Source organism: Halyomorpha halys, unplaced genomic scaffold, assembly GCF_000696795.3.
Source record: "Halyomorpha halys isolate HHAL.00 unplaced genomic scaffold, Hhal_1.1 Scaffold447.1, whole genome shotgun sequence".
NCBI lineage: Eukaryota > Metazoa > Arthropoda > Insecta > Hemiptera > Pentatomidae > Halyomorpha > Halyomorpha halys.
The window spans coordinates 472,488-490,537 of NW_027107551.1; the positions used below are offsets into that span (position 1 = coordinate 472,488).

Consider the following 18,050-nt stretch of genomic DNA (forward strand, 5'->3'; position numbering starts at 1 on the left):
TAATTCAATAGTATGTATTCATCCGCATATACTTCAGAGCACTTGCAGTAAGTATTGTTCAACATACAATTCGATTCATAATATTTTGTTAACCAATAAATTATTAAAATAAAAAATAATGAATCGGGGGAAAAATGACCCCTAAATATTTTCAGTGGTTTATATAAACTATATATATATGTATAAAATCTGGGACTCGTGTATATTTATTCTTTTTATTTTTCGTTGTATATAAAATCAAAAATTATGAATAAAATAGATAATATATGATTTAATTTTCAATTTTTGTGCTATACTCAATAATGAATACAATTTATGAATTCTGAACGGTGATTTCTGAACAGTTAGAATTTGAGTTAGGTAACTATAATTTTTATTAATTATAATAAAATACACAGCTACAGATGAAAAATTCAGATTTTCAATTTTCAAAATAAGTTTGAGAATAGGTCACAAGAAAAATGAGTAGATAGACAGTTCCCTAAAAATCTGAAAAAAAATTCATTAATGTCCAAGAGATACCTACCAATCAATGATTTTTAGGACATCAATGAGTTATGAGACGAACTCTTAATTGTGGGCCACGATTTACAAATTTACAATTTTTTCAAACTAAAAAATCTTGTCAAATAGGTTATGAGATAGAGAAAGAAATAATTGTTGAAAAGATAAAACTTTAAAAAACCGTACACAATTCTCAAACCTGAAAACATTGAACGATATAAAAAAAATAGGATTCAATAAGCTCTTTCCAGATAACAATTTTACAATAGATTAGCAAACAAAATAAATATCAAAATTCAATAATTAGTCAGGACGTGTGTATATTGGGGGTAAGGGCTTAGATGGGGTTTATCCCACTTTTTTTCTGTTGAGAGTTTTAGCATAGGTGGTAATTTGAAGTAAGACTATACCATTTAATTCAAATAACCACCTAATATACTCTCCCAACAAAACAAATTTGAGAAAAATATCCATTTATGCACTTGCCACCAATAAACACTCTTAATAAGGTGGGTTGAAACCTTATTTGAAACTTGTGTCTTATTTAAATATAGAAATTATCCTTTTTTTCATATCTCAACGAAACTTAATCATCCAAAATAATGTTCAGAAAATTCTCAAAATCAAAGCCAACATATTTTTACTTTGTTTACTATTTTAGTTCGAATTACCTGATGTTATTCTTCAATATCTTGATGTACACACATTCATATTTATAAAAACTGCAATTAACAGCACCGTCAAATTGGTTTATTTGAATTAACATATTGCGGCACGTTTTGTGTTTCCTAGTAAAATATATTGCTGATAGAACTGCGCCCAAATTGCGAAGTATCAGAAAAGTTGGACTAATGGTGTAATAATTTTGTTTCTTACCAATTTGAAAATTTAAGCGGGATGCACACGTTTGTCACTTGCCTCAAATCCAAAATACCTGCAAATATACATGCACTTATTTGTTTCAGAGAGGAAAACATGGTGGATGTCAAACTTATGTCGGCCATTACCTTGGTTTTAAACCTTTTTCATCATAAAAAGGAATAAAATAAAGATAGTTAAATGAACAATATACTAGTAGTTTCATTGACAGGATTTTAAAGAATTTATTCATACCTAATTGATAAAATATATTGTCTTAAACAAGAGTTAATCATCGATTATGATTGTGAAAATTCTTTAATTAATTACAACATACAGAGCACAAATATTTAATTGTTATCAGCTCTAAAACAATAATAACTGAGCACAAACGTGAAGATGCATCATAAGCGCTTGCCCACACTCCCTTTGATTTGTGCCCAAAAACCGAAACTCAACGGGTCAGCCAAAAATTCAGACCCACTTTTGTACCGGCCAACCCAAACAAACCCATCCACACGCTTCGAAAGTGGGACTTTGGCATAGTCTGACAATATGTAGCACTACAATTATTTTATAATATAGGAGATGTAATTACCGATGAGTCTTATTTTATTAGACCTTTTATTACCCACAAAAACACTCAAAATTATATTAAATATATTGTGAAATAGGCTAAGACGAAAAACATCCCTTTCTTTCCGGTATTTTACTGTCTCAGAAAAATTCTAAAGTTCCCTACATCCGGAGTCAGTGGTCGCGGCAAGAACCTGTGGCCGTAAGAGGCAGCTAGTAAAATTACCATACTGTCGTCTTAGTAGGACATTTAGTGCAGGAATAAGAAGCTCTACTAAACAATAACAGGTTTATGGTTGGCAATAACGCAATGGTTGGCGAAGGGCCAAAGTAACGTCACGTGATTTAGTTGTAGACATTGTTGGGCATATAAGAAGAGTCTGATCACCCATAAGAGTGCTGGGAGGAAAAACTATTTTCCTGAGGTTTCCTTCAGGAGGAACGATTTATGTGATTTCAAGTATTTTATTTTGTTGTAAAATGTATTTAAAATCTGAAGAAAGGGTGAAAAACCCATGTTTTATTTATTCTTTTGTTTAATCTCCTCTTTTATGGTTAGCAAAGCTGGAAATGACAATTTTTAAAAGATATGCATAATCCTGGATAGTAGCATATAATTTAAGTTGTGATTAGGAGGTGAATAGATAGGATGAGACTTACGGGTGTCAGCTGTAAGTTCTTTTAGAATGGCAATCTCGACCTATAAGGTACTGTTTATTTATGGACGGAGTAAGTAAGTATATTCAGAGAGTGATCAACCACCGGTTCCTACGAAAGAATGAAGAGTATGTATAGGAAGGAGGAGAAATCCAGAGAAGGCAAAGAATTAAAATACAGTTAACATTTCCATAAACAAAAGTATTATAAAATGCAGATTGTCTTCTACCCTCTTAGGACGCGTTATTTGTATGGCGAAATTCGACACAGAAACTTTAAGGGGCCGATGTCTACATGTTGGCCGAGCCATGGCGAACTCAGACATACGCGAGCATGTGGATGGGTGGCTTGGCTTAGTTGGCCTAGGCTCGTTGCCGATCCGTCGAGAGTCGGTTTTTCGGACACAGATCAATGGGGTTCGTGAGAGCGCTCGTGTAGCATCTCCACCATTGTTCTATGTCTAGTTGCAACTGAGAGTTGTTGGAGGTTATAGGTGTTTGTTGGTACTTTTTATAATAAGTTTTATATTTAATCTTATTTATTTATATTTAATTTCCTTTCATTTTCTTTTTTTGTAATAAAAATAATACAATCCAAGTCCAATGGCTGAAACCACTAGTACGTCCGCCATGCTTGCCTCTCTGAATAACACTGACATGTGGATAGTCCGCTCGGACAGTTCCTTTGTTCACCGAGATTTGTACATGTTCAAGCCATCTTATTCTGTCCCTAAGATTTTATAATATCGGCGCTTCGTTCGAGTTCCTCAGCTATTCGTTTATCTTCACCCTCCTTTACTTGAACCCTAAATTTTTAGAAGGTATTTTCTTTCTGATGTGTTTAACAGCATTACTTCAAGTTTCATTGTCAACGACTCGCTTCCGTACATAAGAACTCGTTGTAGACAGTAGCAATTTCTGGATAGTGGTTTCATGCGAATAATGTCAAATTATGAAGGTGAAAATGGTTGCATTCTCTCTTGAAACTTCTGTTATTAATTAGGTGCGTGAACTATTTTAAGAGGGAGTGTTTGTTTTAACAGTTATTTCAAGTTTTCTTTCAATCAACGAGGCAGAGAACTCCTTTAAAAAAAAACCTTTCACTGACAGCTTGTTAGTATTCAAGAATATCACACCACCAAAGAAATTAACTTTAACATTTAAATTCCGCAGGAAGTTGCTCCCGAGCGAGAAACGAGATCACGAAAAAGAGGTCTTTATAAAAACCTTCATATTTCATACAGTATGTTTCTCTCTATACAATTGTAGGCTTGTTATAGTCAAGATAAAGGTAGTATTGATTTATATTCCATTCGTCGCATTTCTCAAACATAATTTTCATATAGGTGTGGTCAATTGTTGATCTTACTGGGTCTCACGCAATAAATTAAACTTCTAGTAATTGAGGTTTTCATAATTTACAAGTTAAATTATAAGTTCCTTCATTTTATCAGTTTCCAACGATATAAGCTGCCCTCTCTGGGTAGGCCCATGCCCGTGTACCATGTCAATCACATTGATACTTGTGACTATTACCGTTCAGTGACTTAGAAAATAAAGTCCAAAGTCTAAAAAATAAAGTCCGAAAATAAGGAAAAATATCTCTTGTAAATTCCTGATATTATCGGAGGACATTTGGTTCTGGTATTGAAAGTATCGGACGGTAAGTAACGATACCATTGATACGTCGAATGGAAAGTACCGATTCAAATATCGGATAAAAAGTATATGGCAAATAAGTCCTTTCGGTTTTTTGTATTCATGTTTTGTTTATAATAAGTTACATTTTTCTGATGCAATTAATCCCAACAGAGGATTGTTTATCCTATTTGTACTATATAAACAGTTATGTCTGTTAACACTTGTTAAGATTAGACCAGTACTTTTTGTGATCCAGCTGAGAAGATGGACGGAAATATCGTGCATCATAGGCATATTTTGCTTTATTACTTTAAAAAAGGAAAGCGAGCTGCAGAGGTACTTAAAAAAATATACGGGATCTATGGGGATAATGCCTTAAAAGAGTGCACGTGCCAAAATTGGAATTTTGACATAAACGACGCACCGCGATCTGGTCACCCACAAGAAATGGAAACCATTAATGTTAAGCCGATAGTCGATCAAAATACATCCCAATCAGTGCGAGGCATTGCAGAGATCCTAGATGTATCACATACAAGCGTAGAAAATCATTTGCGGAAGGTCGGCTACGTTTCTAGGCTTGATGTTTGGGTCCCCCACTCTCTGAACGAAGCCAACTTAGCAACATGCATTTCCATTTGCGATTCACTGTGGAAACGTCAAGAAAACAAAATTTCTTAAAAGACTGTGACAGGGGATGAAAAGTGGATTGTCTACGATAATGTGATGCGAAAATAATCTTGGAGACCCAGCAACGAACCATCTGGAACCACATCTAAAGCGGGATTGCACCCAAAGAAGATAATGCTTTCTTTATGGTGGGCCTTTAAAAAAAAATGTACTTTAATGACAAAAACATAATTAAAAAACGATGTATGTAAAATGTTGAACTTATATTTGAGAAGGAAATATTCATATCATTTTAATTTTAAATAATTGTACAATAACTTTGATTGATTTATATATTGGCTTCGGGCACCAGTAGTGGACATTATTTCTTAAATTATTAATAGGACATTTGGCTAAAAAATACTCTGGTTGAAATACAAAGAAGGGGAACTTACTAATATACCAATATCACTCATTACATTCTCTATAAACAACTTTTCGTGAACCTAGTCCCTCTCTTTTAATGTAAACTTTTCTGGGCAGCAATTATACAGATTAGTGTGGACGTTAAAATTATCTAATGAATAAATAGAGGATTAATGAAAATATTTAATGACGATAATAGAATTTCTTTTGTTAGCTTTACTCATTGCTTGCTTGTATCTTCCTTGTCTTCCAAATGTTATGCATGATAGATAAATTATTCATTATCCTGATTTAACTTATATATTGAAATAATAATTTATTTTTTAAAAATTAAATATACTTATTTATAATTTTCAGTAACGCTTGTATGCTCGAAAATTAGTAAAATATTTTATTGCACATTTTTCTTTCACTGATTGACTGTTCCACTATTACTTGAACCGTGGCCTTTTTCCACTTAGGGGAGTAATATCTTGTTAGTTAGTGGGTTGCTGAGTTTCTCGTTGAGTGTAGCCTAAAATTGCACGTGGCCATCCCGAAATAGTATTTATTTTATAGTTATAACTGCTAATTCATTAGTAGAGGTGCATGAAATCATAACTGTTCATTTATATTTTTAGAATGGCGTTTCTGAGATCAATAATTAATAAATGTAGTGTGGCCAAAAAATTTCGTTTAAACTCTCAGACTAGTAGCATACTATCAACGAGGAATTCTGTGCCTGCAATTGAAAACGAAAACCAAAATCGGTGCCGAAGCTCTGCAGCTGCTGAATTATGTGATGTAAGAGATTCTCCACCCAGGAGGGATCCCTTAGATACTTCTTTTAATGATCCAGAAGCTGCTTTTAAAAGCAAAACAACATGGGAAATTATAAGAGCATATACAGTTTATACACTGTGTTCATCAAGTTATTTAGTTGAGCATAACATGGAGGTACTGTTTTCAAGTAGTAATTATTTAAATTGAAATGTTTTGTAGATTAGAAATACTCTTTTCTGCTATTAAATTGAACATCATTGATAATTACTTGAACTTTCATATATAGCTAAACGCATTTTTTAACTCTCAATGCTTATTTCACGTTGAGAATAGGCACTGTTGTGTGTTGATTCACATTTCATCTAAACATTGTGGTTAATGTTTGGTAGATATTTATGTATAATATTTTGCTATTAAGTTAGCAATGATTTGACTTTCTATTTTTATATGCATTTGATAGTTAGTCTTTTTACAGCGTATCATATCACCATATAACATGATTTGTAATTATATTTTGTGTATTCAGTTTCATTATTCCTTGTAATCAAGGTTTATTATGGTATTCATGAATGAAGTGTGCAATCTCATATATTTATTTATATTCACAATTTAAAATATATATCATTTCTAGGCCTATTCATTGTTGGCTTATAGCCATTTAAAATATGCCTTAAAATAACTATTGAGTATTATGATGGCATTATATACTCTGTTGATATTGTACCCAAATATTAATTTATTTACTATTAATTAATATATTTTTGACATCTTTACTTCTTTTAATAAAGTATATTGTTTTATTTTTCATGGTTTATATAGCTAATGAAACTATGCAAGTCTATACTTGGAGAAAGACTGTTTATACGATTAATGAAAGCGTCTTTTTACGGACATTTCGTAGCTGGTGAAGATCAAAATAGAATAGTTCCAACTCTTACCAGGCTTAGAAGTTTTGGTGTGAAACCCATTTTGGATTACTCTGTTGAAGAAGATCTTAGCCAAGAAGAAGCTGAAAAAAGAGAAGTTGAGTAAGTTGAAATTTCTTCTGAAGTATTCTTTATTAACTGAAGTTCTCACTGCTCTTATTTTATAATATTTTTTATGTATTCTATAACTATTTATGTTTTTTTTAATTTAAAGGTCTAGTGTTTCTGAGATAAAATCAGCTGAAGCTGCCTCGGAAGGTATGTATTAGTTTTTGAGTTTTATTTATTATGTCTCTTATTAGTTGCCTTGTTTGAGAATGATAGCCATTTGCTTTGCTGTCTCACTTTTATACTCAATTATTATGTATGTGAGAATTGTTAAATTCAGAGTGTGAGAATTTCATTGTCAAGACTGTTAATGTTAAATGTCAAACCCATTTGTCAATGGATTAAAACAATAGAAGTATAATAATGTCAAACTCTTATTTTACTGCTGATTTATTCATGCCGTTTTATGAAAAATAGTGTTAGTGTAATATATAATTCATGGAAGTCTATTGTTTTATACATACACAGGTTGTAAGATGATATCTTATCATGTTAATGTTATCATTATGTGTTATGATAAGTATCAGTTCTATGAGTTATATTATTATTTACTGATTTAGTTTGTTTCATTTTGTTAATGTTGATACGTTAATTTTTTATGAATCCACTATTAGATTTATAATAATCTGTGCATATTAAAATCCAGTATGCACTTAAGGTTTAGGTATGACATCTGTGAAACTTTGTCACTATGTTGTTTCATTTATTCTGTTTGTGAATTTTTAACTTTAATTTTCAACTTTTCTATGTTATCCATATCCATCGCATGATTGAGTTGTCAGATTAAGGTTTAACTTTATCATTTACATGTTTTACTTTTTAAGTTCATATTAGTTGACCCATAAATTTCTAAAATTTAATGTACAGTAAATAAGTTAGAAGTCAAATGCTAACAAAAAAGATGAAATATTTATAAATTATCATTATGTTATATTTTACCCTTCTTTCTTGAACATGCTTTAGGAGTGGTTGTTAATTTATTTAATAATAATAGGGTACTGTCTTCATCCTTAATTTTTTGGTTATTTTTCATTTCTGTTTTAGAGAATAATATTTCAAAGATATTGATTTATATTTTGTATTTTTCTATTTTCAAGTATTGGTTCAAAGTAGATGGATTTAGTTTTTATTGTCATTCCAATTGGTGAATTGGTATCTTGGTTTCATTAAGTTAATTATTTACCTATAATACTGCTTATGGTTTGTATTACATTATGGTTACATAAATTGTATTTTTTGCTTGAGGTTTGGGTCTGTAGTTGTTTGCTGCTTTAGAATTTACATCGCATGCATTTTTATCACATAGTTTAATCACGTTTTTATTTCGCCACTGCTTTCTTACCAAGTGCTTCTCATTTGTAATTTCAACTTTCATTAGCCAATTCAGTTTCTAAAGGTGTGAATAAAACCACTAAATTTACCTTTAACTAAAAAATTGTGTACATATGCGAGATGTGTTATAAGAGTGTCTCTTAAACTCAAGGTGGTTAGCCAATTTGGTTAAAAGTTCACCATGTGTATCTGTAATCTTTAATTTAGTAGGAATTATTATCTCCTGCCTTGTTCAATTAGGGATTAGTTAACATTTTTTATTTAAAACATATTATGTTTTCTAGTCATTTAAACCTTCAGATATTACTTTTTTATATATAAACCATTAGTTATTGTCTTGTTTTAATATATATATATATATATATTTCATGTTGCTATGTTTGAACCTAAGCTGTGTTGGTCATAATTATATGTAATCATTGTTTGATTTTGGGAACCACTTTTTGCAAGTGCTAGGGAAAAATTAATATAAAAATAATTTTCTTTAAATAAGATTATAGATGTTGAGTTTTTCTTTTTATTTATTTTTTATAAAAAGCTTTAGCAGTATATTTATTTATCATCAATATTGTTTAAATATTTTAAATTAGGAATTTTTAGTTTCAATTTTTTCTCATGAAATATTCATTGGATTACTAAATCTGCTAAATTATTGAATTGTGTTTATTTATTTAATCTTTGCATTTTGTTACCGTTAGCTACTATAATCAATGGATTGATATTTTTTAGGTGTTAGTTCTAGAAATATCAAACTTATATATTTTATCCCAATTGGTTGAAACAAATATGAAATTTTAGTGTTCACTGAATGCTAGTTTATCTGTTAAAACTTGATTAATGTAATTGTTGCCTTCTATATAATATAGAGGAGTATCCAAAAGTTGATTTTGTATACAAAAGATTCAGAAATTGTCATTAGTCTTTTTTGGTAATTTATTTTATTATATACCCTTAAATCTCTTAACTCGATAGTTGAAAAACCCAAAAAAGTCATCCCTGTGGCCTGGTGCATATATAAGTAATTTTAAACTCTTAAATTTGGATACGAGACTATAACCCAAAATGAAAATAATGATAGAATGAACCCTTAGACCATTATTAGATTCAGAAAATGTTTTTAGGTGCCCCTCTAATAATAATAACTCTTAATGAAGCTCAGTATTTGGTGTGGAATCCAAACCAGTGGTATTTTTCAAGAAAAAACTGCTAAGAAGATTGTTAGAGATCAATCCAGAATATAAAATCACTACTAATTTACTTAAGAAAGATTTTTTCTAGAATAAAATATGAAAGATTTTATATAGAATTATTTAAAAAATAGAAATTTTCTTTTTCTTTTGGGAACTTAAGCTCCCCTCTGGATCTTTCAATGACTCAATTTGTTGAATTCAGAATTTCAGGAGACTCTGTAACCTGTAGTTTGTTGAATTTCTCCTTTTGTAGTATTATGATTTCTACGTTTGTTTATTTTGCCTTGTAAGTTAGCGAGTTTCTTACTCTTTTCAACATTGTCCATGAAACATGCAATCTGTTAGTTATTTTATCCTTCTATCTGCATGATATCTATCAATCTCAGTATTGAAATTCACCCATCTTCAACTTTTCCTAAAAATTCCTGAATTTCTCGGGGTCACTGTTGTTTCAACCGTTAAGGAAAATTGTAGGGATGGAACTGAATGAGAAATGTTAGAGGATTACCCCTATATTAGATTATGTCACTGGAAAAATAATTCTTTTAACAATATTATTCAGAATAATTACAATTATATGTATAAACAGAAATTTTTTTTAAATTTTTACATAAAAAATATATTGCTCTATATTCTATATAGAATAGATATTACTCAGGTTTTTAAAAAGATTCTGTATTTCTAACAAGTTAATAATAATTTTTTTTTTCTCTGATGGCAAAAACTTCAGTTTCTCTAGAGGCATTGGATATCCTGGTTAGTTTGTTGCTTCCATTTTTTCTAACTTTCACTTATAACAAAATTTAGCAGAAAAAAAATTATTTAGTACAGGTGCCTAATGGTTTCCATAGGCTTTATGGTATTAATCCAGCTTCTTGATTACCTTAAGGACAGAGAGATTATATACCTGTTATAAAATTTTGATTTTGCATATAATTTTAAATTAAAAATCTATGTATTAGTTATGAAAAATTGTTATGAATAACTCCTAAATATGAAAAGAAACATTTCCGGTCAGTATAAAGATTACCCTTTACCATTCCTCACCAAAAAGGCTAAGAAGTACCTACAGTACAGTTTCTATTTGGCCAAACTCTCTTACAAGAAGTTCCTTCATTCCTTATCCTTCATTCTTCTAAATAACAAAATTGACTATCCTGGAGTTTAAGAAAATAATAACATACACTTTCCTGACTTAGGAAACATGTGCGGTGAATTCCCGAGTTTTTAAAATTGAACTTCAGCTTAAGTTTTGACTGTATTTTTATTTTTTCTGTTCCACTAGGGTTTCTGTAGGCTTAAACATCAGTTAGGTTTTAGCATGTTTCCATTCTAAAAATTTCGAATAAGATTCAAAATTCCCAACATATTCCCTGAAATTCCTGTATTGTAAATACCTAGAGGTAGAAACCCTGGTTATACCTAGCTCATCAAAACTTGTAAGAGTAACTCTTAAGAATACTCTTACATTGATTTTATGTACTTGTAATGTATATAAAACATAATATGAGTTTGTCAAAAGTCTTTTTTCATTTTTCTAACACATAAGGTTCTTTTCCCCCACCACATCACTACTGATGAAGATTATTTTATTTTTTAAAGAATGCAGCTAAAGAGGGATTTGAAAAACACGTTTATTATCAGTCCTATAATATGCAAAATATAGTAATATATTGCAAAGATTGAAACTACCTGAACTTTTACAATATAAATATTATTTAATATACTAAACAGCCATGTGTTGTTTCTTGGTATATTCTTTACTTTTTGAGAATAACCTGTATGATGTCCTCACAAGATGCATCCTCATCTTGATGAATGTTAGAATGTCCCTATCCAAGTTTAGAATTGTATATTTTATTTTTTACACTCACATATTTTTTAAATCTAAATGACCCACCTGAAAGTCTTTTGGATAGAGATTAAATAAAAAATATATTTGTAGTCTTTGCTCTAGATTTAGATAATGTAGAATATTTTAGAATTTCATATTTTATTTCTCCAGATTATTAGAAAAATTGGGTTAGGTTGTTCATAAAAACCATCTGATATATGGAAACCTCTCTCAGCTTTTTTATTTCTATTTTTAAAATTCTTTTAGAAATTACTATGTTTAATTTCTTATTTATCAAAGCATAATTAGAATTATATTGAAGATTTCCTATTTTAAATTACATTTATTTATAGAATTCATTTTTTGTTTTGTCTTGTATTTGTTAAAATTTTGTCTTATTTCCTTATTTGCGCGTTATTGCACCAATTCCTCTGTAAAATTGTTATTTGTTCATGGATGTGTCTTTAGTCTTGTCCATGTGTGCGCATTCTATCAGTTGGTATTTCGTTTTTTATTCATCGATTTTTATTTGTTTTTATTTTATTAATTAAACAATTTTAAATGAAAAGAGAATTTATATAATCAATTTTGAAACTTTAGTTTTTATGAAGTGTCTCAAAAATATTTTTACTGTTTTTCTTTTCACCAAGTATTATTACATTCTCATTATTAGTTTAGAGGAGTGGTTCCCAACCTCAGCAATTCACCCCACGGGGGGTGCTTAAACAACACCCTTAATGTTAAAAAAAAACATTAAAAACATAATGAGGTCTGTGTCAAGCCAGGGGCAGTCGCAGCCAATGAGGCACTAAGGAACAATAGGTACTTTAATTTTTTTTTATTTTATTTATTTTAAGATTTAATTTAATGATTTTTATTATTTATATCTTTTACATATAAATAACATTCATTTAATATTTCTTTTCTTATTTCGGCATTTCTTTTTTTTTATCTGTAGAACTGAAAAAAATTAAATTAATATATTTAATTTTTTTCATATGACAGATCATATGTAATAAATTCTTAATGGTAAATATAGCATAAATTAATTGATCCCCTAATATAGAAGTATTAATTCATTGTTTATGGGGAATTTATCCAAGTCAGTAGTTAGTATTATGCTCTTGCATAATTTGCTTAAATATGCCATCAAAGAAAAATATCTTATGAAATTTCATCAATTAAGTAGGTAAGGTATAGTTTCTTATCACACTTTCTTATTTAACAGGGATTAAGGATTATGCTATGTGATGATGTGATTCATAAATCAACTAATCACTTTTTTTATTTATAATGTAAATCAATGAGTTAGTATGGCTATAAGTTATGTAAGAGTTGTACTGTTCATTACATCAGTTGAATTTACGGAGTACTTGTTTATTTAAAATCATAAACTTTTTTCTTTTTTTTTCAATTAATGATGTAGTAGCTTAGTTACTTAGATTTGCTTGATATGGTGTTGGGCTATTAAAATTAAACACTTTTGATAGTTTTTAAAAAAGAAAATCATAGTTATGAGATTAACTTAACTGTAACATCATTATCAAACAACATTTACAAGTATGGAAGCATAAACCACTGTTTCTGAAATATATTGAAATGCACAAACTACTTTAAGAATAATATTTTTAGTTGTTAAATTACTTGGCAATGTAGTATAGTAAAGATCCTCTATCTCTGGGAGCCACTTGTTCATTTCAACTAGATTCTCCATTACTTTTATAGTCTGTGCACATGTTATACCAGTGGAATATTTTTATTCACCCTCATGGCTTATCAGTTATATACAACTTATTAGTTAACAATGGAAAATGCCTAATTAATATCTCTTAGTAGTTTTTCGCATAGATTAGATATTTCATACCATTCAGCTATCTGTTATTTATTTTTAAATATCATCACCTTGAACGAAAGATTTAATTACATCAAAAACCTTTGTCCTAATGCTTCATTAAGAACAATACACTGTCAGCAGTTTTTGTGTGAGACAACTATACTGATCTTTGTAAAATTGTAAAAACATATAACTCCAGAATGACCTTAAAGCTCGCATTACCATCCACAATTTTTTCCTCAAATTGGTGGCCAATTTGAGGTTCTATGTGCTCTCTTATTTCCTTCACTACTGATGAGACTGAACTGAACAGTTATTATAATTTAAAAAAGGACAACTTTGGTAAATTTTACTCTATCTAAAATTCATAAATACTAGGATTTTTTTAATTTCAAAAAATTAGTGCTTGAATTGACTCAATTTTGAAAAACCCATTTATATATCTTTTTATCTGCTTTCCATCTATCTACTTCCCGTGGGATCTTCCAGCTGGGAAACTTTTTATCTCCATAACCATTTGAGCATTTTATTTTTGTCTTCCAATTTTTTTTTACTTACCATTATTTTTCTAAATTACTTATACTTTTATCCTCTAATGAATACATTTTTGAACCTAGATAGTCTATGTTTTTTTAAAATTCTATTCCCAATACATAGACATCTGGTTAATTAATGCTGCAATTTGTATATATAAATAAGTTGTAAAGATATTGTACGTTTACTGCCTCTACCTCATGTAACATTTTTTTTTTTTTTTTCTTTGTTACTAATTCAAAGCAGAAAACTTTTTATTTAATTTATTGTTTAATTTTATGAAGACATATCGGTCTTATTCTGTAATTAATTTTGGTTTCAGGGATCTCAATGTCCTTTGATCTGGTGAAAACTCAAAATTGATTTTCAGGGTTGACCATGTAATTTTCTTTACCTTTAAGAGAAAGCCAAAATTAAATTAGAAACAATGAAGGATTATGTAAGCATAAATTATAATAATCTTAAAGTTCATATATTTTATTGAGTACATACTGATTATATCTATTCCCATAAATTTTACTGTGTACTCATGTAATATTTTTTTCTAAAATTAAGTAATTAATAATAATTTTGATTAATAATTAAAAAGTCTACTTTCATTTTTATGATTTTAATTTATTTTTATTGTTCATTAAAAGTTTTAAAATGATCTCTGCAGCTTAGTTTCAAATAAATTTATAATTTTTTCCTAGTCAAATTCATTTTTATTTTACTATATACATTATATTTTCAAAAAGTTATCCTTTTTTTCTCACTAAAAATTCTATTTTTTATATACAGGATGTCCCATTTAGAGGATTGTCTGAAAGTTATGCAGGATTTCAATTTTTCGTTACTTGATCCTTTACACTATAAACTTCATTTATTGAATGAGCTGTTAATATGTATGATTGTTGACACCTATCACTCGTTTTTAAATAACCAAGTTAACTTGATAGCTAGTGGATACCTGCTAATTATTAGCATTTATTGAAGTATATAAGTATGATTTTCATTTTTTTTTTTTTTTATGAGTTTAAATTTGGATGAAATGTTATGGAATATTTTCTGTTGACAATGACCTTCATATGATATCTATAACCGTCATATAATCGACATATAAATCTCATATAATATCTGAAGCAATTATAAAAAAAAATATTTCATCGATAGTTAATTTTCCATTGGCTTATATAATGCTTATAGTGGAGCGGTATTAAGTGAGGTGTAGAGAGAGTTAAAAAATTTTGAATACATAGCTGTCAGGTGGTTATGTAATTTTTGAAGTAGTGTAGTAAACACATGGTAACTCTTAGGGGTGAACTTTTCCTATGTTTTCTGTTCTTTAATCCTGAACAATAAAGTTTTTGATTTTATTATCTCATTCTCTCAGTTAAAGACTCGTCCTATTAAATTGTGTTAGATAATTATTAGATTCATTAATTTCATTTTCTTCGGGAATAATTAAACTACTTTTGAAATTAATAATAATATTGTGCAATACATTTGTACTATGAATAATGATATCTATAAATTCTGGCCCTGCCGTTTTTCTAAGAATTATCTCCATGGATGTCATTATCCCAAGCATATCAATGTACATAATGTTATTAATTATGAACAAGATCTGTGATCAATGAAAATAATCTTCCATCAGAGTTTGAGGACATAATTAAAATGTTTTGATCTTTGTGTTTGTATTTACACAGATGAATTCATTATTGTTTTTTTTTGTTTTCCTTCTGGCAAAGTGCACAGAAGCCTATTGTACGCCGTCCCTCCTCTGCTCAGAGCAGGCCAATTGCCTTAGCAAATATGGATATTATGTAAGGATCCACTGTATTGCAAAGTTTGGGGTTCAAGATATGATCCTTAGTGAAGATGAGGAATCATGTCCTTGCTACTGCATCACATCTACAAATGATGTGATTGGCAGTCTCATCATCTTTTTCTCAGTCTCATTTTATAGAGATGCTTATTCAACTGACAGTGTCCCGTATATAGACCTATCGGCCATCTTAAAGTGCTCCTATCCATATTAAAAAAAGCGTTACTTCTTTTTGGGCAGGATCCCTTAAAGAACATTTTCGATTGTTCCGTTCGTCTGGTATTTCTCCAGAGTAACCCAGCCTTGCCTTCAGCAGTCATTTTGATATGCCTCATTGCATGGATGAGACTAACCCACATATGGGGTCAGGTGTACAAGGAGCAATCTCAGATCCTTTCCTTGCTAGATAGTCTGCTCACTCATTACCTTTAATGCCTTTGTGTCCAGGCACCCATTATACCCGCATCTTATTGGCCAAGGAAAGAGAGTTTGAGACGCCTTACACTCTTCCACCAATTTAGAACGGGTTACATAGCTACCCAGGTCATAAATGGCTGCCTGACTGTCCATACAAATCGTGATTAGCCTATCCCTCGTGCCCTCTTTTATTAGATTCTAGGCTCAGACATTGATTGCAAACACCTCAGGCTGTAATACTGTGGTGTGCTTTCCTCGCGGAATGGAGATGTCTTGATTAGGCTTATCCATCCTTCATATTCCTGCTCCAGATCCTTGTTCCATTAAGGATACGTCTGTATAACAGTTTCACCCTGTTACACGGTTTGTGTGAGGTAGACCCTTCAATCTTAACACTATAATAAGTGTCCTTATACTTCTTCACCTGAAGATCAGAATGTATAGAGAGCATCCCATCTTCATTGATCCTCCTAAACAGATTTCCATGTCCCTCATAGGTTAGGGAATGGAAGTTCGTTCCTATTTTTGCAAGCCTATATGCAGAACTAAGGACTTGAGCCTCAATCTCTATATGCAGCGGTGTTATGTTCAAAAGAACCTCCATCGCTGCAGAAGGAGTGGGGCTCAATGCACTAGTCATCATAAGGCATGCCAGTCTCTGAAGTTTCCCAAACCAGGCTCAGGATTTGCTGGTCGTGACCTTATGCCACCATAGGATAGCAGCATATAGGACAATGGGTTTTATCACTGCCATGTACAACCAATATATAACTTTTTGTTTAAGGCCCCAGGTTTTACCTTGCTCCTTTACATGCCCAGAGATACCTCAGTGCCTTCATACTGGTCCTTTCAACATGAAGTTGCCACTTCAGTTTACTATTAAGAGTAACACCAAGATGTTTGACCTCACTACAAAATTCCAATTGTTCACCGTTAAGATATGGTGACAATTACTGTTGTTAAAACCCAAAGATATGTATTATTTTGTAGATACCATAACAAAAAAATCAATGATCAAAATCCAATTTCATGATCGGTCATTTTCTATTCGATAATAAAATTATGTTTTAAATGATATTACCATATGATATGATACCATTTCATAAAAGCAAATTTTGGAATATAATTAATTATGACAATGAAAAAAGGAACAAATTGAAAAAAGTGTTATTTTTTACAATTATTTCAAGTTTTAAGAACTATTTATTATAAAACAATAATATGTAAAAATTTATTCTGTGAAATGTAAGTGAAACACCTGGTGTGGCTGTAGTCTGCCATAAACTGCTATTACAAAAGGAGCTTCATTATAAACACCCTAACTCCTTGATCTTCTAGGCTCTCTCCTCGTTCATTAAAAAAATCTTTCCAATGTCTTTACCTCTACTTATTTAGTTATTTTTATGCTAAAGATTTTTTTTATTGGCATTAAGATATATGCAACAGTAGGGGCACTTTAACAATTTCAAGCTGTTAAAGTATTATTTATTAGTTTGCTAGTTTTCTTTTGTCAATTCTTATTTTATATCGGTAGTATTATCTCAAAGCTAATTAACTTTAGATTTTATTAAAACTAAATCATTATTATTCTTGAAACTGAATTTATCTGACATATGTTTTTACTCCAGTATTAGGGATGAAAACACCAGTTGCAGGAGTTGCAGGCAGGGAAATTTTAGTCCAGTAAAATTATTGTTAAAAAGGGGGATTGTCTTGCATCAAATGAGATAGATCTGTTTTTGTTTGTTTATGATAGATGGGTAATGAGCAATCCAAGTTTTCAACCTTGACAGACCTCTGTATCGTTCTGAAATTTTCTAAAACCGGCAGCAAATAGTGTGGAAATTATTATCCGTTTCTGATGATTAAATTACATACAAAAAGAAAAATCATCTTCAGATCAGTATAAATATAGTTATAAACATTAGTATACATTAAATGAGGAGAAGATGGTTGGGGGTGCAGTCAATGAAACACAAATAAGTATGACTAACTTATTTTAATGTGCCGACGTTTCGGCTAGAGTTTCTAGCCTT

At 30.3% G+C, this 18,050-nt stretch overlaps 1 protein-coding gene across 5 annotated transcripts in view; it reads left to right on the top strand.

Moving 5' to 3' along the window:
* Window positions 1–5,695: 5,695 nt before the first annotated feature.
* The window catches only part of slgA (proline dehydrogenase slgA), a 33,845-nt gene continuing 21,490 nt past the window's right edge, over window positions 5,696–18,050 (top strand). For 2 of the 5 annotated variants that reach the window (XM_014423912.3, XM_014423916.3), the window contains exons 1-3: window positions 5,718–6,206; window positions 6,852–7,060; window positions 7,173–7,216. In XM_014423912.3, the coding sequence (XP_014279398.1) occupies window positions 5,892–6,206; window positions 6,852–7,060; window positions 7,173–7,216 (568 nt within the window). In that variant the 5' untranslated portion in view covers window positions 5,718–5,891. Of the gene's footprint in view, window positions 6,207–6,851; window positions 7,061–7,172; window positions 7,217–12,105; window positions 12,245–14,112; window positions 14,230–18,050 lie in introns of those variants that run through there. The other 3 variants (XM_014423915.2, XM_067045911.1, XM_014423917.3) reach the window with 3 other exon arrangements.